At 38.9% G+C, this 27,833-nt stretch overlaps 1 protein-coding gene and 1 long non-coding RNA gene across 2 annotated transcripts; both read right to left on the bottom strand.

Annotated features, from left to right (window-relative positions):
• Window positions 1-382: 382 nt before the first annotated feature.
• Window positions 383-1,427, bottom strand: LOC107045767. Its single transcript, XR_001461480.1, has 3 exons — window positions 1,224-1,427; window positions 877-988; window positions 383-792 (listed from the first exon to the last, which is right to left on the bottom strand). It is a non-coding gene; the product is annotated as an uncharacterized LOC107045767 (long non-coding RNA).
• A 969-nt stretch (window positions 1,428-2,396) lies between these two features.
• LOC107045766 lies at window positions 2,397-3,853 on the bottom strand. Its single transcript, XM_015268125.1, has 3 exons — window positions 3,727-3,853; window positions 3,290-3,455; window positions 2,397-3,167 (listed from the first exon to the last, which is right to left on the bottom strand). The coding sequence occupies exons 1-3, from the start codon at window positions 3,795-3,797 to the stop codon at window positions 2,526-2,528; spliced, it is 879 nt and encodes a 292-aa protein (XP_015123611.1). The 5' UTR covers window positions 3,798-3,853; the 3' UTR covers window positions 2,397-2,525.
• Window positions 3,854-27,833: the final 23,980 nt, after the last annotated feature.

Genomic DNA, 27,833 nt, shown 5'->3' with positions numbered 1-27,833 from the left:
CATCTGATCAACTCGACGTTTTTGTCGACATAATTTCTGCTGGGCTGTATTCTTTTCACGCCTTACCCTTTTCAATTCTGCTTCTTCTTTTGGTGTTCGTTGGATCTTTCTTCTGGGCATTTTATTAATCGAAGTAAAGACAACAATTGTTCAATACTACTAATTGATAGGGAAAGTGGTGATTCCCTACAGATTTATTGAATTTCGTGGCTAGATAAATCAATTGTGTTTGCTGAAATTGAATGATAGTGGTTGATTCTAGGTGAAGAAATTATTAAAACGGGTTATTTTCAGAAAAAAAGTAATTATTTATTCTTTTCTTGAATATCAATAGAACCTTTGGACTCAAATATTCAGAGTTTTTATTCTGTTATTACAATGTAGGTAAATCTAGATCTATTTTGTTTCGTTCAATATCTAGTGTTTCGTGATATCAGATGGAAGTTTCAGTAACTGTATTCAAAGACTTGAAACTGAGTTTTCGGGTTGGAATCTCTGGAAAGTTGAATTCTTGTATTGGCTGTATGTTTCAGTATCTGTATTGAAAGACTCGTGACTGTTTTTACAGTTGAGAATCTTTGGACTCTTAAATTTCTCGCTCCGATTTTATACTCGATCTGAGTTCTAAGACCTGAGTTCTAGGATTTGAGTTCTAGGATCTGAGTTCTAGGATCTGATTCTCTATGTGTAAACTCTTGAAACTATTTTCTTGAAATCTGTAAATGTTTCGATGGGATAATCACTGCGATGTTCTTGATGCTCACAATCACCTCGGGGAGGAGTCCGAGAAATCTGAAAATGAAAAGAATTCAATAAAGAAAAATTTCATTTGCAATGAAAATTTCAGTCGAATACACGAAGAAATTATCTGCTTACCTTGATTGATTGGTTGAGGGTATGAACGGAGCACAGGATTTTGTTCTTGGCACCTGGAGTGAATAAGGAAAGAATTAGCCCATCGACCTCCAGCGCTCTGAAAGTTATTTCCCTGCAAGAGAATCACGTTTTGTATTCGTTGTGCATCGGTATTATCATCTAAGAGCAGAGAATTCCATGCAAGGAGGGCGACATGAAATGTGAATTGAGGTTAGGCGTATTCATTTACGTACAGGCATGAAATTTTGTTCGAGGGGCCTAATTTGTCATGGAAAAAAAAAATTCAAGTTCATGTAATTTATTCGAGTCATCATAGATAGATAGAAAATGCAAATGAATCTACTGACTGTGGTTTTTTTCTCCTACGGAATTCAATGGACCATTCGAATCGCCTTGTGGGTTATCAATTATTGATATTTCAAGATCGAAGAATGAAACTCGATGCTTTTTGGTGTCCCACAACTCCCGGAACCGTTAAAATATCATTTCTGAATTGTTTCCAGATTATAATTATTTAATAATGTGGGAAACAACAATACTTCTACTTTATATTGACATAGCACCCGAAGTCTCGTGTCGCTCATGCTCTTTCCATGAAAATCTACCCCTAGCTACATGAACGACCGTCGGTAATTCCTTCATTCCGTAAGCAGTAATTCCTTCCCCTCATTTTAAAAGAAAGAGAAAATTTTGTACCAAATTCAATGAAGAGTGATGTTAGTTTATTTATTTCTGTTCTATGACAATCACTTTTTATTTTCCATACAAACATCTTACAATCGAGAGGAAAATACAAAGAAACATTACGTTACATACGTTATATGGCAATGAGGATACAGGGATTATTACAATTTTTTTTTTAAATCATTTTTTCGTTTGTTGATCGACAATATTTTTTCAAGTGCATGCTGTTTGCTCGAATCACTTAAAATTGAAGTTTTTAACTGAAAAAGATGCACAATTATCTTAAAGAATCGATTGAATTTAAACAATCTTTCCATCCATGTATGAGAAAATGGGAATTCAATTCCACTCAAGATGTGTAACAATCATATTTCTCAGAGAACTTAATTAGTCTTTCTCTCATATTAAAAGTATTGATTATGCAAGCATTTTTTTTTAATAAATATTTTTCTTAGGCTCTAAATTATCTACGATTCGAGTCTCTGTTACTATTAATGCTTTATACATTTGGCTCTTGCATATCACGATTAGTTATATTTTAATAAATAAATTAAATTATTATTCACGAATGAATATCACAAATTGGAGTTTCCAATTAATTTACGTCTCTAGTTTTCCCTAGTCAAGTTTAGGTTAAGGAAATACTGTTCTAGTCATTTTCTAGTTTTTTAGTCTTCAAAAATAAATTATCGATAAATCTAGTCTTTGTCTAGTCATCTTTAAGTTAATGAAATTCTAGTCTCGAATGATTTTTTTAGAAAGTTAACTCTTTCACGTGACGAAATTATTTTTTACATTATGATTGTTCTCTTGAAAGTTTTTTTTCTCAATCTGAATGAAATCACAGGAAATTTAATTTGAGAAAAATCTACGAAAAGATTAGTGATAATAATGATAAATATTGTCTCTCAGTTGAAATAACAGTAATAATACCCCTTTGCACCTAGCGATGGGTGTACGTGTTTTCATTTTTCCATCGAGATGTCTCTCTGAATTTCATTCATCTCAATTGACATCTTTCTCTGAATCTCTTCTGCATCCTGAACGTTCGAGCGACGTTTTGGTTTCGGTAAATCTCCAGTTGAGTAGCGTTTGGAGGTCGCTGAGATGATTGCTTTGGACATTTCTTCCTCCGTAGCCGTTTTTCCCTCGATGACAACGATGTGATTCATGTCTGGGACTTCGAAGTAGTACTCGACATGTGACTTGTTGGTCTTCATGATCCTGGACTTCAGTTTCCCCATGAGCTTGACACACGTTCCAACCTCGATCTCTTTCTTGTCCTTGAAGATGGCAATTTGAACAGCGAGCCTGTGTTTACCATTGACAATGCTGCCTCCACCGTAAGAAGCCGAGAAATGGACAACTTCAACAAATGGACTCTTGATGAACCCAGTGACTGACACTGGAGCGTCTTGGTTACGAAGGAGAGTTTCCATGGCAACTTCCGGGTAATTTTCTGGGACAATAATTCCAGCTCCTTCGAGAATTCCCAGATATTTGATGGTACTCGCTGCCTGAGCATTGAACTCCACATCAACAACGTCTTCGTTCCCATGATAAGAAGCATTTGTAGGAGTAATGCAACCCATAGTGATATACATTTTCTGAAGAGGAAATTTTTTTTTGTAAAGAAATGTTTTACCCACAGTTCAAGGTTTTCGATTAATAATTATTGATGATGAAAATTCTGTTGGGACAACTAATTATTATTAACATGAAGAAATACCTGGTGATGGGAAATCTTCGGTGAGTTGACCTTGGCGACATTGTCCCACATCAGTACACGAATCCTCGTTCCGTCCCCATTGTTTATGACAAACTTCAGCAATGTTTTTTTTCCATTGCTGACAGTTTTCACCCCATCAATCTTATCGACGTAACCCGAGAGTATCCTGTGAGATGAAAAAAAAATGAATTCCTCGATATCCCACACTTTCTATGTCAATTTTTTTTTAGTTTTCAATTTTTGATAATTCAATTAAATGAATCAAACAAAAACCGGATTTCCAGTTGTTCTATCATGATTTACTGGGGTCGTTGATATTAATTCTTGAGTGCAGATGAAAAGAATTTGTCCATGCCATGTGACTTGAGAGGTTATGGTGTGTACTTTTCTATGTTATTTTGCAGACAAAATAACAATTAGAATAAAGAAATACTTACACAGCTGTGTCTCCCGCCTCAAAATTGAGAATTTCCTCAGTAGAGGTAAATGGATGGCTTTGCACTGGCATTTTTAACGCGGATTTCGCTTTGGAAAATTTCACATAATTTGGGGGAACGGCTGCCTGGTGTGATTACCGAATGGTGAGAAGGAATATGCTGGAGAGCGGCGTGGGCACGTGAATGTTCGTTGGCAGCTGACACACCAGGTGGCGTGAACGTCTAACAATGATATGAGAATATTTCAAATGAAAATCTCGCGGCACTGTCAATTTTTAACGCGGATTTCGTTTCGGAACATTTCACGTAATTTGGCGGAACGGCTGCCTGGTGTAATTACCGAATGGTGAAAAGGAATATGCTGGGGATCGGCGTGGGCACGTGAACGTTCGTTGGCAGCTGACACACCAGGTGGCGTGAACGTCTAATGGTGAAAAGGAATATGCTGGGGATCGGCGTGGGCACGTGAACGTTCGTTGGCAGCTGACACAGCAGGTGGCGTGAACGTCTAATCAATGATATGAGATTATTTCAAATGAAAATTTCGCGGCACTGTCAATGAACCAATAAAGAATCGTGCCTTCACTTTTGCGAGATTTTCGATACAATCGATTGTGACATGCGTGTTCCTTTTAGAATAGGATCAACCCTCTGAAGAGGAAGTCCTACCAATCCCTGGTATGAGCGGGAGTGGGGGTATCACTTACCGTGCTTTAGCTTTGTGTGCGATAGTGAACCTTTCTCGTCAGAGCGTTGAATTATGTTACACTGAAGAAGTTGATCTGAAATGTTCTTTATGAAAGTCATTACCAATTCTTACTTCTTTCATTACAATCATTTTAAACCTTTTAGGATTGAAGATTAAATATTAATTTCTTCAAGGGATACTTTTTTGTTCTTCCAAATAGACATGGTATTCCAATTCAGTCAGTTCGTTGTCATAGAACCCAACATCTATATATCTCATTATGCATTTCTTCAGAAGTATTACCTCTATTATGTATATAAGCTGTACAAAAATTCGGCTATGTCGTGACTCTTCATTTTACGTATATGCATAAATGAGGATTTATTTGATGGGATGACGATACTTCAACAATTCTCTGAGGAGATAAATCATCTGCAATGATTCATTTCTCTCCTTTTACAATGCCTGCTGTATAATGTCCTAAGCTATTTTCGTTAATAATTTCTGGGTCATGAAAATTTACAATTCCGGCTAGAATATATAGACCATTGTTCACGTTCAATGTTTTCGTGAAGTCGCGTATTGGAACTCGAAACTTATGATCCGATGGACAATTGATAAAAAGATGGTTATGAAAGTGTACACTTTTCGTGATACATTGTGTACATCCAATATTAACTCTATTGAAAATTTCATGTATGGTCGTGTTTAATATTTCTTGAAAATGTTGACAATAAAGATGACCATAATGACATATTTTTTCGAAACTGGGTTCTATTATAATCTCATCAATTCCTCTATCACCAAAAAATGAACACTCCACTGTCATTGAATAACTTGGATTTTGATTAAAAATTATGGGACATAATTCTGCTACTGTCATTAATGCATTCAAAATTACCAGATCAGACCAGAATCTCAATTCTTTTTGGAAAAATTGCTTAGTTCGAAAAATATTCAATCTCAACTGCTGAACGTATTGTTCATCAACTCATCATTTACGACAATGTATTTAATCAAATTAAATTCCTGGGTATTTGAACGAAGGATATCATTGGAGGAACCTTCTGTACTGCACGCTGTAATTAATATTTGAATGATACTGTCAAATGCACATGTGTTCCGCAAACAAAATAATTGAAAATCGGACACAATTAGTCAAAAAGGAACTCATTCAATTTGAGAAAGTAAAATAAGCCATTAATTATATATAATAGAGGAGGACGCTAGGAGGCGCTGCTGAGGAGTAGACGCGTGTAAGGTATGATACAGGGAGGTATGCTGAAGCTTTGATGTCGCCGACACCGAAACAGGGGACAAGTTCCAATGGAAGCCACGCGCGGCGCTGTTGCGTCGCTTCCCCTCACGCGGATTAGATCTCCCACCACACACCGATTTTACTTGCGTCGCGAGTTCAAATTTCCGTCAAATCAATTTTTTTTTTCATGAGAAAGAAATAGTATATTTCGTAACGAGTGCAAAAAAGTGGTTTTTGGCGAGTGGGAGGTTTCGCCTTCGGCTCGTGATATAATTCCACGAGCCAAAAGCCACTTTTTTCACGAGTTACGAACAAAATTTTTCATTACAATGTGTCGGAAAGGTGCTTTCCAGGCACGCGAAGCGAAGCGGAGCATGACTGGAAAGTTACTTCTCCGATACAGCGTGATGAAAATAAAATTTTGTGTTCAATCGAGAGGAACAGGATTAAAAAATGTTGAGATGAAAACAGTATATGATTCTCAGCAAATAGTTCCATGGGTCGAGCAATAAAGATTGACTGAGAGTCATGTCGACTAGATGATTGAAATACTAATTAGAAGGAAGAATAATTAACATCAGAAGTCCATTCAATTAATTATTCCTCTTCTCTTCAGTGAAGCTTGATAGGGAAGAATTTGGAGGGATGGGATTACGATAACGAGGATCCCAGTTTGAACTATGTTTTTTAGTATTTTCTTCTATGAACAAGTTTTGAAAAAGATACGAGGGTCATAATGGTCACAAGGGGTGAAATAAATGAGGTACAAGGGGTTTCAAGAGCCACAAAAGAAAAAAAAAGTCCCAACGGATAAAGAACAGTAACAAGTAATCCAAATGGTCATGAAAGTCGACCAAAATCGCGAGGGTCACGAGGGGAAAAAAGTCGCTATAGTCTTAAGAATAAAAACAAAAAAGAGTCACAAGGAGCCACAAGGGATTGCGAGGATCAGTTTCAAATGCAACGAAAGTATGAAAATTTCAATTTCTGCTATCATTGTTATTATTATGCGTTATACATAATCTATCGATTTAATAGGAATGTGAATGCTGAAGAGAGTCTTTTTTGAAGTAGAGAACATGCTAGGTTTCGCCTGGATAATAAAAAAATGATAAAATCTCTAGTCACACGAAGTTCTTTTCATGTCACCTGAGAGGTAGAGCTCTTGACGCATTTTATTTTAATGTGGTATCCCCTGTAGACCTAATCCACAAAGATAATGGTTGGAAAATTGCGGAGATCTAGAAACCTGGAAGGACAAATAGAAAGTATATCAGTCAAGGAAATATTACTCACTTGCAAATTCTTAATCAATTTTCTTACGGTGATTAATGTGTTATACGGAAAATGGAAGCGGAAATCCTGAAGACGTTGATTAGACTCGTACGGTGCAGCTAGTTGACTAGAAGAAAATCCTCCATGACTCCTACAGTGTCTCTGCTGAACTGAAACAGATGATTTTATGTGAGATTTTGTGAAGGAAGACTTTACAAAATCTTGAAAACTAATGAGCGAATTAGGATCCTTTTTCACAGAAAGGTCAATTAAAGTTTATTTCAAGATTATGTAAAGTCTCTCCAGTTGACGATAATTTTGTACTTCCCAGATATATAATGATGAACACATCCCCATGGTCCACTCCTTCGTTGCCACGCTTCACCCTCTGTCGGGGGTATTGCGTTTCCCAGCAATCTGAGCTGAAGTCCTCATAAAACCCCTCTTGGAAGCGTATTCGATTCTGACTTCGAGTTGAGATGCGTTCAAAGCTGATACGTGCACACGCAGAGCGAGGAATTCATCAATAGCCTTGCTGATGATGTTATGTTTTGTGCAGGCAATCACGTACAGCTCTGGTGCAATTTTCTCAGAGATGGTTGCAGTGAGAACGTCACAAACGTTGTTTAATCGCAGGATTCGAGTTCCCGCGCTAAGCATCAAACGTTCAGCTATGGAGATGATTTCATACAACAGTCCTATGGGGTGAACCAGGCCCCCCTCATCAATAGCTGCTGTCCACTGGTACGGAAGGGATTCATCAATCCCCGTGGCGATGATTGCACGATTACAATCCTCACAAGATCCACGAGTGTACCTAGCCACCCACCCTGCCAAGTAATATACACATTCTTGCATTCGAGTCAGGTGGTAATTATCCACTTCCAATCCTTCGATTTGGTCAATCCTTTCAGCCACTTGTTTGCTTTCTTTGGTGCGTCCTCTCAAAACGTCAACGTAGTAAGCTTCTTCATCATCGGCGTACGAAGAATTTTTACTGACTTTCAAAAACATCGCCACGGCAAGAAGGCGAAATTTGTGACGTAGGCAAACCGGACGAGGATACATGTCACCTGATCTAGCTTGAGAGAACAGATTCTCACAAGGGCTGGACCCAAAGCGACTAGGCAGAAAGTATTCCATTTCCCCAGAAAGGACGTATGGAAATTCAAAGTGGTCAATGTGGCCAGTTCAATTCCACGTTGTATGGGTTTTCGATACGGAATACGATGAAACATGAAATTATTATTCACTTACGCACCTCACACAAATAACGATCGTTCTATGACACTTGATCACTCGGTAGTAAATCACCGCTTTTTTCCAGCCATTGTCGTCGCTTCTCAATTTTTTTCAAACTGCGAAAGGAGAAAAAACGATAATTATCCCTAGAAGATGCTTTGCAATTTATAATTGCACACGATTTAACCATTTTGCATGAATCAACTCGCACAGATTGTTCAGATCTATTGGAGTACGTTTTGGAGCGGATATAAACAAACAACATTCGCGAGATATTTTCGCGCGAAAAATAAATATTGTTCAACATTGGACAAAAATGCATTTTCATTTTATTTTTAATCCTATTACATTGAGCAGTGATTTCACTCTCAATCTTGGTGAAGATCAGAGTGAAAATGCAGGTGAGAAGGTAGGTAAAGTGGATAAAGTGTAGTGGCGATTTGGCGGTTAGGAAAAATGGGTGATGAAGGAGGGCAAGAGGGGGACGGGACGGTGTTTATCCCAAATTTGCTTAAACCGAAGATGAGTCTGATATCAAGGGGAATTTCAATTTAAAAAAACTTGAGACACTGATTTCAATTCACTCAAATAATGTTTTTATTTTTAGATTAAATGCAAAAATTTTTCACTTAGTGTCACATGGTCAACGAATAAAATCTTCATTAGATAAAAACACTGATAATCCAAAATAATCGTCGTACACATTCTACTTAACACTAATAATCAAAAGTCACTAAAAATATTATTTTTAAAAATAATTTGATTAACAAATTGACTTAAATTCGGATTTGAGATATTTTGACTGTGAAAAATTGGATAGCCGGAGAAGTGTTCTTCATCGCGGTTGCTCGGTTACTGACTTCAACTAGTGGACGATTTTCTTGGCTGAATAAAGGTTTTGTTTTTTATACAAGTTGAAAAGAGAGCATTGACAAAAATGCATCGGAAAAGGAGAAAAAGAGAGAGAAAGAGAAATGTAGGAGTAGGGATACTTCGCAGTGTGGCGAAGGTCCATGGGTCCAGACAGTTTTCCAATATGTGTTTGTCATCAAAGTAATAAAAGGTCTGAAGGACCTGACTGTGGCGAAATAAACTGTTACATTTCTCATCAAGTTGAATATTGTCTTTGTAAGAGAGAAAAAATAAAAGGTCTTACTTGACTAGTCTAAGAAATATTTTAGAAAATATGCCTTTAGAAATATTTTAAAAAATAAACGATATAATAGACGTACAAAATGATACATCAAATGAATAAAATGACTGTTTCCGTCGCAACAGACGGCGTTGGGTATAACCTAAGGAAAGGAGGGGAGCAGAAAGAAAAGGAGAACGGAGACGACAGCAAGACGACTGGATGACTACTGGGGGAACGGAGAATGGAAGGCGGTCGAAGGAGAGAACGCGACTGAAGCAGAGAATAGAACGGAAAGATTGATTGATTGATTGATTGATGGTTTATTACTGTACAGTATGTTGTACAAATAAGACAATATGATGCAAAGTCATACAGCGATAGGCAGCAAATTTTAGCAAGTGAAAAAGATGTATATGAGTAGGCAAGTAGCAGCAAGCCATGTATAAGCATAGGAATATCAGAGCACGTAAAATAAATCAGATGTTATATATAACAATAGCACCAGAACTATGGACTCTTAATACTAGGAGTGACAGAAGCGACTGAAGATAATGACGATGGCGAGGATGGTGAAGATGAAGGAGGATACTAAGATAAGAAAGAATGAAATTTACAAGATAGTAAAAAGGAATAACTGCTAGGATAGACGAAGAGTTAAAGAGTAGAGAGGAGAGACTCAGATGACAAAGCAGAAGAGGAAAATGACGAGATAACGTCCAACATCGAAAGAATAGAGGAGAAAGAGACGCTCGGGACTATAAGCCACCTGAAGAGAACTCCAGTAACAATGAAAGAGAGAGAATGAGAATTTGGCGGTAGAGGAACAGGAAAAGGGAGTCTTGGAAGAAACAAGGCAGGAACCAGGCGGACGTAAAATTGGAAAAGGCAGTAAAGGAAGAGAAGCAAGGGAAGGCAGTGGAGAAGCAGGGGAAGGCAGTGAATACGAGAACACAGAGGAAAGGGTGTCAGAAGCAGATACGAACGAGGAAGTGTGGACTGAGGAAAGCATGAAGAGCTGGCTAAAAAAATGGGAGGAAAAACAGAAGGAGGAATGGGAAGCAAGGATGTCAGATCTGGAAGGGTTAATGAGAACGGAGCTAAAGAGAGTCCTCAGCGCGGAGTTGAGGTATGTACTCAGGAAGGAACTAGTGGCGGAAACGGGAACGAGGAACACAGAGGGAAGGGAACCGGGCGGAGAGGGATGGAGATGTGAAGACTGCGAGAGACGGAGGGAGAGGAGAAAAGAGGAGACAGGACCAAGGCAGGGGAATTTCAGGCAAACGTGGTGGAAGGATTGGGGAGAAAGTAATTACGAAAGAGATGAGCAAGTGGGGAAGGAAAAAGACAGGGATGACTTTGAGGCGAGAAAAAAGGATAACGAGGAGCAAAAAAAGACAAGGAATAGAAGCAACGAAAAGAGAACACTAGAAGGCAGACAGGCGACTACACAAAGCCCAGAGGTAAACACAAGCGGTAGAAAGTCGACAGATAGCCGAACTGAGGGGCGGGGGGAAGGGGAAGGATCACAAGAGACCCAGGAAAAGGTGGAGGAACCCCCTAGATGGAGAGAGAAGACAGGAACAAGAAGAAGGGAAAGCAGTAGTAGCAGCGAGAGTGTAAGTAGTGGAGGAAAAGGAAGCAGAAACAGTGAAGGCGGGAAAAGAGGTAATGCCGAGGATTGGGGACAATGGAACAGTGAGCCAGAGCAACAAATGGAGGATGCACGGAACCCGCCACCGCGAGGCCTGTTCAGTGAGGAATGGGAGAGAGAACAAATGGAAAAGAGAGAAAGAAGGAAAAATATGGTGGTAGAGAGGCTCACTCCAATCTCCAGATCAAAAAAGGCGGAACTGGAGCACTGGTTCCAAAAGACTCTGAGAGTAGAAGTGAAAGTGGAAGGGCTAGAAAGAAGGTAGAAAGGAGGATGGCTGGTCAGAGTGGAAGACCTAGATCAGAAAATAATGGTGATGAGAGAAAAGACAAGACTGAGAGACACGGGCTGGGGGGTATACATTGAGGACGACTTGACAGAAAGGCAAAGAGTGGTCCAGGCCTGGCTAGAGAAGGAGGCGCGCAACTGGAGAAGAAGAGGCATACAAGCAGAGACAGCATACTACTCGCAAATGGTGGACGGAGCGGGACTAGAGTGGGATGAGGAGAAGGGGGAATTGAGACAGAAAGGGAGCACGGCAAGGATGGGAAGGAGAACGCCCTTTGAAGTCAACGGCAGGAGAAGGAGAGGACGAAGAGAACAGACTGGTAAGGATATGGCACTGGAACGTGGAAAACGCGGCAAACATAGGTAAGAATGAGAAACGTTGGGAAACAACGGACGTCGTTTTGTTCCAGGAAACACATTTGGAGGCGAAAGGTATGAAGAGAATGCGGGAAAAGTGGAACTCAAAATTCGAATAGTTCGGGAAAGAAGCCAAGAGAATTCATAAGAGTGGAAAGGCTAGCGGGGGACATCTAGTAGGCATAAGGAAGACATTGAAAGCAGACTGGATAGTAGAGGAGTGGGAATATGGAATGAAACTGAGGATTCAAGAGAGAGAAAGCAGAGAGAGTTACAGGGTAATAACCATCTACAACAATGACAGGAAAAACTTAAAAAGAACACTGGGCAAGATGGACGAACTGGTGGAGGACTTGGAGGGGTCAGAGGAGGGACTGATTATCGTAGGCGACTTAAATGCAAGGACAGGAGAGCTACAGGGAGTAGCGGATTGCGGATGGAAAGAAGAGATAAGGATAACAGAAAGGAAATCACAAGACAAGACGATAAGAGGAGAGGGGAAGAAGCTAATGGAATGGTGTGAGGAGAGGGCATTCTTAGTTCAAAATGGAAGGGCCAGGGGGGATGAGGAGGGGAAAATAACGTTTGTAGGGAAAGGAGCGGGACTGGGGAATATCTTGGATTACGTGCTGGTCAAGATGGAAGGAAACGAAGCACCGAGCTAGTTCAGGGAAATCGAGGTGAGGGAACAGGAAGGATCAGACCATCTACCGATCATATTCAGGGTGGAATGGAACAAGGAGAAGAGAGTAAAAGCCGAAGAAAGAGAGACTCAACAAAAATGACTGAGATGGAAGGAAGAGAGGGCGGAGGACTTCACGAAGAATTGGAGCAAAAGGTGGACAGAATCAGGAGGCGAGAAGGGACAGAACGTAGGGGAGAGATGGGAGAGACTGGTGAAAGTAACGATTGAAACAGCACAGGAGGTGAAGATGACAGTGAGCGGGGGACGAAGAGACCTGGCAGCCTGGGATAATGGGCAATATGAGAAAGAAAGATGGGTAATGTTTAAAAGCTTAAAGAAATTCAGGAAAAAAGGGATTGGGAAACTAAAAGGAAATACGTTGGGATACAACGTCCCAGATATAAGATTGGGAAAGGGTTGAAAGGTCGAGATACTGCGATTACTATAGAGGTGAAGGAGGACACAACAATGAGCGAGTATTGGGGGGGATAGGAGGCTAGGGATAGAGCAGAAGGTGTCATGGGCAAGGTGGAGATGCGGAAACGTGCTGAGGGGAGGAAAGAGTGGCTTTGAAAACGACAAATGCAGGGCATGCGGAAAAAAGGCAGAAAGACTGGAACATGTGATAGGCTGCAAGGAATTAATGAGGAGATTGAGAGAGGAGGATAGGAGCTGGTGGAGAAAATGGAGAAGGAAGTATGGCAGGATCAACTGGAGGGAGAGGTTTCTGATGGAGTTGAGAGAGAAACCTGGAAAGAAAGGGTGCGAGAGATTAGCAAGGATCGAGCAGGCGCTGACAGAAGCAGAGGAAGAAACCAAAGAGAGGGCAAGGAGGGACAGGAGTAGCTGAGAAGACAACAGTGTAGGAAGAAGGGGGGACAGTGTAAAAAAAATGAGAATAGCAACAAATAAGTGAGGACTAACAGTGATACTAAATATTAACTAATATAAAGCAGAATTAAGATAAAGGATAACAGAAAAATGAACAGAGAAAAATTTTATATAATTCATATAACTGATGTTAACAAATATTAAGGAGAGGAGAAGGACTACATAGGTGTAAAACAAAGAAAAACATTTGTAACACCAAAGAGATGAATAAATAAATAAATAAATATATAATAGAAGAGGAGAATGTGCAAAATAACATTTCGGAAGCATATTGCTAATTTATTAGCAAAAATAACTATGCTTTATGCAATAAAAAAGCAATTTCCCACTTGTTTAGATTGAATACCCGAGTTACCAAATCTGGTCGATCACATGCTGCTTCTCCATTGCCGAGGTTTTCAACAATTTCCTTCCATTTCGGGTTACATGTCATTGTAATGAATAAATCAGGCTTCCCAAATGTTCTAGCTATAGTTATTGCATCTTGATATATTTGCAACATGTACCGCGGCGATCCCGCATGCGATGATGGAAGAATGAAGATTTTTCCAATCCGTGCATTCGATTCGTTTGTCTTATGTTTCAAGTATTCCTTAAACCCTCCTAGGAATCGACTCTGAGTTCCTTTTGGATACTGCGTAGATAATTCATTCTGTCTCTTTCAATTTTCACATAACTGTCAACAACCCATTGCTGCAACAATCGACGACCCATCAGAAAATAATTTGGTTCATCTCGAATGGCGATTCGATATTTGTAACTCTACCTGGTTTATCGACCTGCGCCAATTCCGCATGCCAGCCAGTTGTTCCATGGGGATAAAACAATGGATAAGTCCAAGGTTCAATATTTGGGTCCATTGTACTCATGAATTCCAATTGTTTTGTAGCTTTGTTTCGAATGGTGATGTATGATTTTGGAATTTTACCATCGGCAGTGGTGGAAAAAACTGCCGCTACTTCGTTTGATCTTTCGAAATTGTAACGGCGTTTATCGAGGCCTTTTTTCAGGGAGAATAGTAGCTGCAATTCTGGTTCTTGGCCATTGTTTTGTATCTTCATCAACTCCAACTCTTCTTTCATCATATAAGGGAGCGGAGGCAGTTTCTGATCAGTAGGTAGTACTTGATCACTCGGCTATTTATTTATTAAGTGCGAAGTTTGAGTTGAATTGATCAAGAAGGTAAAACCAACAGTGCAAAGAATAAAATCCCTGCTTTCGCTAGTGATCTCAATTGTGGCACTGTAAACTGTCAAAAATAAATGGTAAAAGCGCGCGAACGCGAGAAACGGCCATTTTCACCGTTTGCTTGTGGAATGAGCTAAGTGTGTACCTGAAGCTTCAGCACTCAAATTTTACCATGTAAGTATCGAATGATCATAAATATGATATAAATCTCAAGTTAAATCCTAGGAGAACAACTCAGAATGATAAAAAATAGATAAAAAATTATTTTCAATAATTACTGTGGTGATCAATAACTGTCGCCTGAATTCTAACCTGTCGGTATTTGTTGATCGGAGGATTCATGAGTTGTCAGCTCGGATTAATTCAGGCCAACTGACAGTTTTTTAAGAAAATGTCAGTTTAATAATCTGTCAATGTAAATATTCACCTTATCTTTCCCTCATGGTGGTAATTATCGTTGTTGTAACGATGAAAATAGTATCGTTTGTTATGAGGAATTTTCAAAAATTTCCACATTTTTATTATTTATTACTCTTGAATTTGGTTTTTGCTGACCGCAGAGGCTAAAAACTACCTCTGATTATTTATTAATAATAAAAAAAATAATTTACTGATCAGTTAGAGATGAAACAAGTAGAAAATTAAGTCATTCTTCTCCTCATCCCATTGATCAGAAACTGCCTTCACTCGTGATCAAAAACTACCTCATGCGACTAAATCGTGATCATAAACTACCGCCAAGGCGGAATTTTCTTAATGTTAATTTTTTATTAATTATTTGGTATTTGTAGCTCAAAAGTGGATTTTTAATTGATGTTAAATGTCTGTTTTACACTTTAAAAGAAGTTTCACTCCGTTTTTATTTGCTGTTTTCTCATTTTTCACGTTAACCTGAGCCCGCCAAGCTTAACTGATCAGAAACTGCCTCCGCAAGTCAAACTTTGCGAAAGAATTATCCTTACGTAATGCATCATCAATAGCTTGAATAACTTCTCTATTCAAATGAGAGTCAGAATTCATCCGAAATTCGGTTGCTTCATTCGGATCAACAATGAAAAGCTGTCCATAGCTTGGCGATTTACCAGCAGCCGGATGCAATGCCGTATTGAATTGATAATACATTTATCCTTGTATCTTGAAACAGTAAGGACCACGCCGCCTGTTATTGAACTAAATTGGCGTTAAATGATGCAAATGAGAATGAGTTGTTATAATGACGAATTTTTTGAAAAAAATGATTTGATTTTTCATATGTCCCATGAAATAATTCTTTCAAGATAGATAGTGGCTCTGACATAGGTTCAGGTTTACTTTGCCGTGGCTACAGCAATCATTAAAAGAAGCTTTCTCCGCTACTTTTTCTCCTCGGAAATGGTGGGCACTACAGCTTGAACACAACACATTCATAGGGCCTAGATAGTGTTCTGGAACATCAATCATCTCGTTTGTCACAAAGTCATCATGGATTTAATGAACATATCGATTTTTACGTCCAGGATTTGGTGATACATTCTATTGTGAATCGTCATTAGTGATTGTATGAGAATATCGTAACTTACGTTGTTTTGCTGATAGCTCGATTCGTGAATTCGATTGCGAATTAGGGACAGGATGGGAATTCATTAAATAATTATCCCCAGATGAGGAAATACCTTCGGCATTATTGGCTTCCGGATGGATGCCGCGTTTGGTTTCAGCATTTCACCGACGTTTCGCAAACATTGCAGTCTGCATCTTCAGGGCTATGAGCTCCGATTTTGAGCTCCGATGTTTGGGGGTTGTCCTTATATGTCTTCCCCTATGATGGTGGGGGAAGGGGGGATGGGTTTGCCAATCGTATGGTTTTAATTGATCAGCTGGTCATTAATAATGGCCGCGAAAGCCTCAAAACTAAGACCTTCGACATTGTGAACATATCGAAATTGCGGAGCAATTTTTGATTGCTCATTCGTTCGTGTCAAGGGAATTGATTGTGATCGTTCCGACGACAAAATACTGGAAAATAGACTGTTATTTTGATGTTGATGAGGGAGTGGAAGAATTTTAATCGTTGTTCTTTCTGAGGATTTGAAAGTGGTACTTTGCATCCGATATTTCGCTGAGCGAATTTTGAATTTTTCAACAGATCATAAGGTTCGGTTGTTGAATCGACATTCGATGAACTGATAGATGAAGGAAGAATTAATTGATTCCATTCCCTAAATATTTGGGCAGAAGAACTTTCTTGTTGACTTGGTTGGCTTCCGGATGGATGCCGCGTTGAGTTTCAGCATTGCGCCGACGTTTCGCAAACATTGCAGTCTGCATCTTCAGGGCTATGAGCTCCGATTCTGAGCTCCGATGTGTGGGGGCAGTCCTTATATACCTTCCCTTGTGGTGGTGGGGGAAGGGGAAGGGGGGTGGGGTCAGCCAATCATATGTTTTTAATTGATCAGCTGGTCAATTAAAAAACCGGGAGGACGGTTTTCCAAATGGGGTTCACTTGATATCCTCTGTCCCTGTTGAGGTTGTTAGGGTTTTTATGGATCTCCAAACCCTCTCGGTATTTCCTTTCGAAATACCCTTGAGACTTGGCCAGCATTTTGGCTTGGTCGTAGTGGATAGTATGTCCAGTATCCATCCAGTGTTCAGCCAGGGCAGACTGTTCTAAGTGACCGTATTTGGAGCACCGCTGGTGTTCTTTGATCCGTGTACTGATCTTCCTCCCGGTTTCTCCAATGTACACTTTCCCGCATGAGCAAGGGATCTCGTACACTCCTGGTGTACTCAAGGCTGGTCTTGGATCCTTCGCGCTCGGCAGCATCTGTTCAATAGTGTGTGTATCTTAATTATCTTGACAACACCCAAAATGATCGCAACTTTGAGATGGTATTGGAATCATGTTTGGAGAAGCTTTTGAGCTGTGTAATGCATTATCAATTACAGAAACTGATCCCGAATTTCTAGGATTAATTGATGAGGTTATTGGTTGTGACGAAATGTGTTCATCAGTTAGCGCTTTATCGGGTATTGAATGAATGGAGGAAATTATATTAGAGTGCGATTGGAACTGTAGAGGACATTTATTCAAATTTCGAGGAGAAGTCGGATATGTGCCTGCAGGGGTTGAGGTCATGAAGCCCAAATGTGGAATATCGAGTGCACCAACTACTGAAACTTAATTCTCTAGAATACGGTAGTCGCTCGATTAGAGTTAAGGGTGAGCGAACAATCCCCTGAAGAAATAGAATGAAGAGTTATCCCATCGTTGAATGGATCATATAATAACAATTTTTAATATAGAGTAAAATTCTCACATACATAGAGTTATACTGTTTGCATTCTATTGCAGAAAATTATTATATTCATAAGTTCCATGTTTTTACTCATTTACTATACTGAAAAATTCTTGAATCAATTACTATTTCTAACGTAATTTGATTATTCACTCGGCGTCCATATGAAATCTCCTCATGAGTAATTTAATTGATGTAGCTATTTCGAAAATACCTCGATCATTTTGGTCATTCGTAGCTTGAAAATGCAATTCAGAACTAGTGATGTGAAGGAAAGAATGCAATTAATTCTATTTCATACCTCACTTACGCGCTCTTTAAAAAGTGGACAAGTATATTTTACGTGAGAAATCCACAACCGTGAAAATATCATATTGAAAGGAAACAGTAAATTGAATAGTCATATATCTGTCATAGCAAAATGCGTAAATTCGAATGGGTCCATATATGTCATGGTTAATTAAGATCCGATATCAATATTAAATCCTCGGAATTGAAATTTTCATAGATCACCGTCAACACTAATATCTTTTTCATTGTTTGAAAGAATGCGTCATTAATACATGACGATGGGTTCTCCATTAGAGAATTTCCGTTTCAAATCTATGTAGATTTCTATGCCCATGATTCATCAATGTTACTTATCTGTGAATATACTTGATACTATCAAGCTACTTCTGTGGATATGAAAAAAATTGGAATCCATGATAGATTGGAGTGGAATAACTGAGGATGAATTTTCACGCTTCCCGCCAGAACTGTTTAAAAAATTTTATGCCGAAATGGCATTTGGCCGAATTCTGTACATAATTTAGGGAATCTAGGTCGGTAATACAGAAAATTTGTAGTCGGTAATTGTTTGACCCCTAAACCGCTATACAGGGTGTCCCAGAAGTACATGCTGATCTTGAACCAGCATGTACAGGGGGTGATTCTGAGCCGAAAAGTCCTTTTCCACGTTACGATCAGAAGCACCCCTCCGGAGATATTGGGGTAAATAGGACAGCCAATGACGCTGCAGCGTTAAGCGGCAGTACGTCCGTGTGGCTCCGCGCACCGGTGTGCGTGATTCCCCTTCTAGTCAGCAGGAGGCGGGATAGCGTTTTACGTTCACCCGTGGGCGAGAGAGAGAAGGAAAGATTTCTTTCTCGCTCTCTCACATCTCTCTACGAAAATGTTTTTGCCATTATCTGTTAAACAATTGGGTTTAGGGGATTTTTCCATTGATTATTTTTTGTAGCAAATNCGAGAGAGAGAAGGAAAGATATTTCTCTCTCGCTCTCTCACATCTCTCTACGAAAATGTTTTTGCCATTATCTGTTAAACAATTGGGTTTAGGGGATTTTTCCATTGATTATTTTTTGTAGCAAATCGAATTTGCAACAAACTAATCTAATGCAAAAATCACGTAAACCCAATAATTGATTAAATAATTGCAATAAAGTCTTGAATGATTTTTGGTCATTATTTAGAAAACTATTGGGTTTACATCATTTTTCCATTAGATTATTTTTGTTGCAAATTCGATTTGCGACAAAAAATAATCAATGGAAAAATCCCCTAACCCCAATTGTTTACCACATAATTGAGAAAGAGCGTGTTTCTTCGGAAAAATTCCGAAAATCACAGCTATCCCCCTTTCGATTTCTGAGGCAATTGTTTAATTGTTAATTATCTCAGATACCAAGAGGATTGGGACATTTTGTCAGTAGATCTTTTATCTTGTTAATGAAATTTAACAGAAAAAAGTTCTTTTAACAAAATCTCTTGAAATGATCGGTTGAGGAGATAATTAATAATTGATTAATGCCCTCGGAAATTCCAAGGGGATGGCCGACGATTTTCGGGAAATAATAATCAATAACTAAATCTTGTAAACCCATTTGTTTACAAGATAATTGTAAAAGAGTTTTTTTTGCGAAATAATTGAGAAAATTACCCCCGTCCCCCTTTCGATTTCTGAGGCGATTGTTTAATTGTTAATTATCTCAGATACCAAGAGGACTAGGAAATTTTGTCAGTAGATCTTTTATCTTGTTAATGAAATGTAACAGAAAAAAGTTCTTCTGATAAAATCTCTTGAAATTCCCGGTTGAACAGATAATTAATAATTAATTAATGACCTCGGAAATTCCAAGGGGATGGCCAACGATTTTCGGGAAATAATAATCAATAACTAAATCTTGTAAACCCATTTGTTTACAAGATAATTGTAAAAGAGTTTTTTTTTGCGAAATAATTGAGAAAATTACCCCCGTCCCCTTTCGATTTCTGAGGCGATTGTTTAATTGTTAATTATCTCAGATACCAACAGGACTAAGAAATTTTGTCAGTAGATATTTTATCTTGTTAATGAAATGTAACAGAAAAAAGTTCTTCTGACAAAATCTCTTGAAATTCTCGGTTGAGGAGATAATTAATAATTAATTAATGACATCGGAAATTCCAAGGGGATGGCCGACGATTTTCGGGAAATGATAATCAATAACGAAATCTTGTAAACCCATTTGTTTACAAGATGATGGTGAAAGAGTTTTTTTTTGCGAAATAATTGATAAAATTACCCCCGTCGCCCTTTCGATTTCTGAGGCGATTGTTTAATTGTTAATTATCTCAGATACCAAGAGGACTAGGAAATTTTGTCAATAGATCTTGTTAATGAAATTTATTATTATTATTATTATTATTATTATTATTATTATTATTATTATTATTATTATTATTACATTAGGTGCCTATGTAAGTTTACAGTGTAAGACGACACTCACTTTGCACGGGGGGGAGTACAAAAACAATAAACATTAGACAATTATAAATGTATAAAAAAGTGAACAGTGTATAATCATAAGGTCGCTTTTTCCCACTATCGGTGATCAAATTAACATAAAAGACATAAAAAACATAAACATAGAGACCCAACATTCTCAATCATTCGATACATAATAATTTCTCCCACACTTCTAACGCCTCGGTCATGAAAAACGCCAATATTTTCAGCTCTTTGGAATTATGAATATCTAATAACGATGGCAGAAGGTCCACCTTAAATCTATCCAGTAGAAGGGAGTTGAAATGACTAACTCTGAGGTTATGATAGTAAGGGCAATTAACAATGACATGCTCCACCGTTTCTAGTTCAAAGTGACAGATTTTGCAGTAGTCTTCAGGTGTTAGTCTATAAATTTTGTTATTACAAATGATACTTCCCACGTAAACATTGGCAAGTCGGATCTGCGCAACAATTCGTGTACAGGATATTGGGCAACGAAGTAAGAGGTACCTGGCCGTTCTATCACAAAAACTTCTCGGAATGTTCAATTCAAAGGATTTACTAGTAGAGGCTCTCAACAAATCTTGTGCTTTTACGTTATCACTGTACCTGGTTAAAATTTTACGGTTGTTCTCCCTCCAGATTCTCGGATCCAAGATTGAGCACAAGTAACCCATGTCAAATTCATCCAAGACTAGTTTTAATTTAGAAATTCAATCCCGTTTTGGGTTATTAAAGCGTTTATCTAACAAAAAAACAAGCCGCTTCCAACAGATCAGAGGGAGGCGCGTTTCATCCATACTGAGAACTTGAATTGCCCAATTTATTATAAAATCCAACGCCTTGACTGACAAGTGCTTCAGTCCTAACTCTAATCTAATAATATAACCCGGCGTGTTTGATGGAATTAGGAGCATTTGTTTGAAAAAATCATTCTGAATTCTTTCAATACTGTCAAAATGACCGAGGCCCCAGGAGGACACTGCATATAACAAGGTTGGAGTCACGACACTATCGAAGAGCTTGATCTTAGAGCACCAAGCATCCGATTTCGACTTGCACAAAATGGATTTGGTGGCTCCAATCGCAGCTTTGGCGTTTCTAATTGCATGGTTAACGGTGCTTTCAACACTTAAACTACTTTCCACCAAAATTCCCAACTATTCATCTTGCTTAACTGTCTCAACCACAAGCCCATCATACATAAATACATCTTTTTCCGATTTTCTTATCCTGCCACTAGTTCTAAATGGGAGGACCTTCGTTGTGCTAGTGTTAACCACCAGACCATTCTCACTACAAAATTCCTTAAGGACTTTCAACTTGTTTTTAACATCTTGAATGCTGTGGCAAAGAAGGGCAGTATCGTCTGCATACGTGGGCATCAAGAGGTAATTTTTTCCATCTCTACTAAGCCCCCTGTATCCCCTATCAATAAAAAAACTCTCAAAATCTGACACATATAATATAAATAACAAGGGGCTTAGTATTTCTCCCTACAACACTCCCTCCGTGACTTCAAATCTATCTGAAACCTCCCCCAACAGTTTTACTTGAGCTGACGCTTTATTATAAATGTTGATTAAAACCCTTACAATTTTGCCACTCAGCCCAAGTCCATACAATTTTGCCCATAAGAGGTTGTGAGGGACAGAATCAAATGCCCTGCGAAAATCTATAAAAATTGCATAAACTGAATTTCCCGCAAATCGCAGTTGGAGTTGAATCGTATTTAGCAGGACGTAGACTTGATCCTTACAACCTCTCTTTCTCCTGAAACCTGCTTGTGACTCCGGGAGAATATTTGCCCCTTCCATCCAACTCTCAATCTTCTTGGCTAGAATTTTTGTAAAAATCTTTAGTATGCTATTTGTGAGGGCTATACCCCTATAATTGGCGGGGTCACTCTTATCACCTTTTTTGTGGAGCATTGTAAGGGCTGCGCTGGGCCACGACTCGGGTACAACCTCCCTCTCAAAGACCTCATTCAACAGGGAAAGAACTTCCATTTTTCCCGCGTCTGGCAATGCTTTCCAGAATTCGTTTGAAACTAGATCAGGGCCAGGGGCCTTATTATTCTTCGAAGTTTTAAGTGCAGATTCAAGTTCAGCCAAGCTAATCACCGCATCTAGTTCCTGGTGTCTAACGTCCATAAGAAGGAGGCTGTAACGAGCTCGGGGCGGATACACATTGCGATAAAATTCTTTCCATTTTTCTCTTGATACATCATTTCCCCCTGAATATTTCCTACCGACTTCTTTTACCGTTAACCAAAATTCACCCATATTTTTCACATTCGCAATTCTCGACCTTATATTCTCAGAATACAATTTCTTTTTTACACCCAACCGCTTCTTATAATTCTTTTTACTATCTATATAATCATTCAACAGTTTTAAATCCGATTCTTTGTCATTGCTGGATTTGTTCTGCTTAAATTTCTTCCAGGCCTTATTAACATTTGCTTTATTTATTCTTGTTTCCTCATCCATCCATTTACCACCCTTTCTGTGCTCGACAATTGAGCCACCCGAACCCACCCTTATTATAGACATCATGCCTGCCGCTTTTGCAGACTCAATAATACTGACCCTCAGTCTCTCATTCTTTGCATCAGTGTTCGACTCTTGGGATGGAGGAGTGTCCTCGAAAACTCGTTACAGCCTTGTCACATACTCCGGAGCTAATTCGGGAATCCATTTTAATTTCTCTAAAGACAAAGTTTTACTAACATGAGTACTATCCAAACCAGGGCCCGAACCCGGAAAGATCAGTGAAAAGAAAATAGGGAAGTGATCCGAAGAAAATAACTTGTCAAATACTACCAGATCCCGAGCTATGTCCAAGGCTGAAACGTTGATCCAACAAAGGTCCACTGTACTAGTGCCTAGATGGCTACAGTGGGTTAACTGACCGGGACAGTCCCCCGGGGCTCTTCCATTCACTAAGTACATACAATTGCCATTCATCATTTCATACAACACATCACCTTCTTTTTCTCTCACTTTGTCACTTGCCACCCGATCACTCCACAACACTGAACCCTGGGCCAGCTCCTCTGGAAGCGTATCGTTGAGCTGACCGACTCTCCCATTGAAGTCTCCGCCGACGATGAGGGGCACCTCACCGAATTTCTCCACGATGTTCTCAATAGCCAACCGCAGCAGGTCAATAACCTCCACGTATTTCTCTGATTTTTTAAACGGCGGAATATACACAGTCCCAACAATGCTGATCACGTCATGTATCACTACACGAACAAAAATCCACCAACAAGAGACGTCAATGGGTAAAGGGTTATAGTCCTTTTTCACCATTAATACAAGGCCACCACTACCACGCCCCCTCAGCGCCTTCCTGGTTGCATGGCTCCAGAAGCAGCAGAACTTGTCCTCCACCCAATGAGGTTAGCAAAAAGGGTCTGATTCAAGCCAGGGTTCACACACTCCAATTACATCAGCACGGCATAACGAATTCGAAGCTTCCCACACATTTGAGATCCCGTGTGAATTCCAAAAGATGAATAAGGCCTGGGGAAAGTACAGAGCAAGACAGAGAATGATATGTTTGGTCAGTGCTCCATTTGAGAGGGTCGGCGACCCTTGCTGCCCTTCGCAGCATTGCGAGGAGCCTTGCTACTTACATTCCTGCCCCCCTTTTGCGACTTGGTTACTTTAGCCATTGTCTTTTCCTTGATGAATTTGTCTGTCGCTTGGTCCCAACTATGCCAGACTTCGTCGATAAGTACCTTCTTATAACCGACTTTAGTTGAATGACCTTGACTTTGTTCAGCTCTCGCCAGCTGCCTCGCTTTCCAAGCAATCTCACGTTCCAGTGGCGTATTGTCTTGCTCAATGTAAACGGGGATATCCTTAAGACAGCTACTCTTGGCTTTTAATATCTGGTTTTTCGTATCCACATTCTTCAGGATTACCCTATACGAGCGCTGACCCTCCCTACCAATGAATGATACATCCTCAACCTCTCCTTTAACGTTTATATCTTTGAAATGCTCATTGAGAAAGCCTTCAACTGTAGCTTGAGGGTTGCTGGAGTTCATGTCCAGGCCCCTGATGATAAGGTTGTGCACTTTCTCAGACTTTTCACGCTGCTCCAATCTGTCAGTGACTTTACTCAACCATTCCACCTCCGCCTCCTCCACTCTTCTCCAGGGCAACAACTCGTTCTAAAAGATTAAAGATTGTTAATGAAATTTAACAGAAAAAAGTTCCTCTGACAAAATCTCTTGAAATTCTCGGTTGAGGAGATGATTAATAATTAATTAATGACCTCGGAAATTTCAAGGGGATGGCCGACGATTTTCGGGAAATCCCGAGTCACGAAAAGTTTTTTACCATTATCTGTTCAACAATTGGGTTCAGGGGATTTTTCCATTGATTATTTTTTGTCGCAAATCGAATTTGCAACAAAAATAATCTGTTTGGTGAATGACTAGATTTAGGGTGGATGTGGGATGTAAATGTGGAGGGAGTTGTTGGGAAAATTACTGTAGCCGGATTAAAATAATCACACTATATTTCTGTGGGATGGAACCACTTGTCAATTAATTTACACTCTTTGGTTTTCAATAGTTGAATGTCTAATTAAATTGATGATTGTCTTTCACTGTAAATTCGTTGAGTCACTGAATTTAGACTGGATTTAATCGACAGAGGTGATGTACTGAATAAAACGGTGATCTTACAAAAACCGGTGATGTACTTGATTACTAGTGAGCTACTGTACTCGGTGAGGTACGATATAAAACTTGTACAGGTGATTTGCCCGAGATAGACTTGTACGGTGAGAGGCTAAGCCTAAACTGATTCGCGCGTGTTTCGGTGACTTATGACTGATGACCCGAAGGGTCCCGGAGATTTTCGAAGTAGGCCGATGGTCGACCAGAATGTTTTGGAATTTTAGTTGCGTTTCAAACATAATCTGATGGAAAAATTATGTAAACCCAATAGTTTTTTAAATAATGACCAAAAATTATTCAAGACTTTATTACAATTATTTAATAAATTATTGGGTTTACGTGATTTTTGCATCAGATTATTTTTGTTGCAAATTCGATTTGCGACAAAAAATAATCAATGGAAAAATCCCCTAAACCCAATTGTTGAACAGATAATGGTGAAAAACTTTTCGTAACTCGGGATTTCCCGAAAATCGTAGGCCATCCCCTTCGCATTTTTGGGCCCATTAATTAATTGTTATGTATCTGTTCAACTGAGAATTTTTAGGAATTTTGTCAAAAGAACTTTATTCTGTTAAATTTCATTATCAAGATAAAAGATTTACTGACAAAATTTCCTAATCCTCTTGGTATCTGAGATAATTAACAATTAAACAATCGCCTCAGAAATCGAAAGGGGGATAGCTGTGATTTTCGGAATTTTTTCGAAGAAACACGCTCTTTCTCAATTATGTGGTAAACAATTGGGGTTAGGGGATTTTTCCATTAATTATTTTTTGTCGCAAATCGAATTTGCAACAAAAATAATCTGATGGATAAATGATGTAAACCCAATAGTTTTTTAAATAATGACCAAAACTTATTCAAGACTTTATTGCAATCATTTAATCAACTATTGGGTTTACGTAATTTTTGCATAAGATTAGTTTGTTGCAAATTCGATTTGCTACAAAAAATAATCAATGGAAAAATCCCCTAAACCCAATTGTTTAACAGATAATGGCAAAAACATTTTCGTAGAGAGATGTGAGAGAGCGAGAGAGAAATATCTTTCCTTCTCTCTCTCGCTCACGGTTGAACGTAAAACGCTATCCCGCCTCCTGCTGACTAGAAGGGGAATCACGTACACCGGTGCGCGGAGCCACACGGACGTACTGCCCCTTAACGCTGCAGCGTCATTGGCTGTCCTATTTACCCCAATATCTCCGGAGGGGTGCTTTTGATCGAAAAGTGGAGGACTTTTCGGCTCCGAATCACTCCCTGTAGATGCTGGTTCAGGATCAGCATGTACTTCTGGGACACCCTGTATATCTCTCTGTGGGGCCAATTTCATATATTTTTAACATGGTGAAATATATCAAATTGGCCGAGTCATATATTTTTCCGCGTGGGTGTGTTCTACTGTGTTGTGTCCAACTGAATGTGTTCCACTGCACCCATCCTAACCCCATTGATGACCAGTTACACTACCATGGTTTTCGAGTCAATACCTACTCTCTTTTGTATTTTCCGTCTGGGTTTTCGAAGAGAGTGGGGTTAAGGACCCCAGATAACTGAAATCGTAGTTACCTCTCATAACTACCATTTTAGTTGTTCTTAACAGGTTCGCATTCATGAATTTGATTCCATATTTTAATATAAAGCCGTGTATATTCCAATAAAGCCGTACATAGCTATACATTTCATGACAAAATGTTGAATTGTTGTTATGTTGTTATTGTTGTGAACTAAAGAATTGTAGGCTCTCCTTGACTTCCTAATCTCTAACAGTTGGATTGGGGGGGAGCGAGCGAAGCGAGCGGGGGGGCGAAGCCCCCCGGGGTTGGCGAGCAAAGCGAGCAGGGGGCGAAGTTATAAATAAACTATGGACTCCTAAATTCTAATTTTGTGCTTCTAAATTCTCCCTAATTATTCCCAATTGATATAAATAAAACTCATCAGGAGATAATTTTTCTATCGGCTAAGTATGGGAGGGTAGGGCAAAACGGGGCAGGGTGGGCAAAATGGGGCACCTCAAAATTTTCGCTAAAATTGAAATAATGATGAATTTGCGAGAAAAGTGTGAAATAACTATCAGATGAGTTAATTAAAAACTATCTGTCAATTATTTTTCAGATTTTTTTGACAATCCATTTCAGAGATATGATTTTTTCTTCATTTTTCAATAAGTTCAGTTCTATTCATTAGATTTTCATTTATAACCCATCAAAATTTTCCATTTTCTGCTATCTATAAGAATATTTTGAGTTTCTTTTTCTCAATCCCTAGGTGCTCATAATAACGAATTAAAAAAAAAAAGTTGAAAAACTTGATTTTTCAAAATTATGTCATGTTTTATTTTTCTCGTATTTTTTTCATTAATTCTTGTCATCAAAACAAGTATTTTGAGGTGTCAAACAAGTTAGGTTTCGTCCTGAACCTATTTTATTTTCAATTTTTTCTTCTTGAAATTCCGCGAATTTGGTCAAAACACCCTGAGACGACTTCGATTATGTATCGAAAAAATAGGTAACATGTAAGAATACATTTTAATTAATTTCATACTATTTATAATCAAAGTCAATCAACGCAATTTTGCGGTATTTCAATTGGGGCATTCCCATTTTGTCCTTCAGTTAATTTTTTTGAATTGGCATGATTTCAACTCATGCTGGAGCCATATTTAACCTCCACTATAAGTAATTTTGACTAAAAAAAAATTAATT

This window comes from Diachasma alloeum, unplaced genomic scaffold, assembly GCF_001412515.2.
Source record: "Diachasma alloeum isolate Michigan unplaced genomic scaffold, Dall2.0 Dall_scaffold_01066, whole genome shotgun sequence".
Lineage (NCBI taxonomy): Eukaryota > Metazoa > Arthropoda > Insecta > Hymenoptera > Braconidae > Diachasma > Diachasma alloeum.
This window is presented reverse-complemented; position numbering and strand designations above follow the sequence as displayed.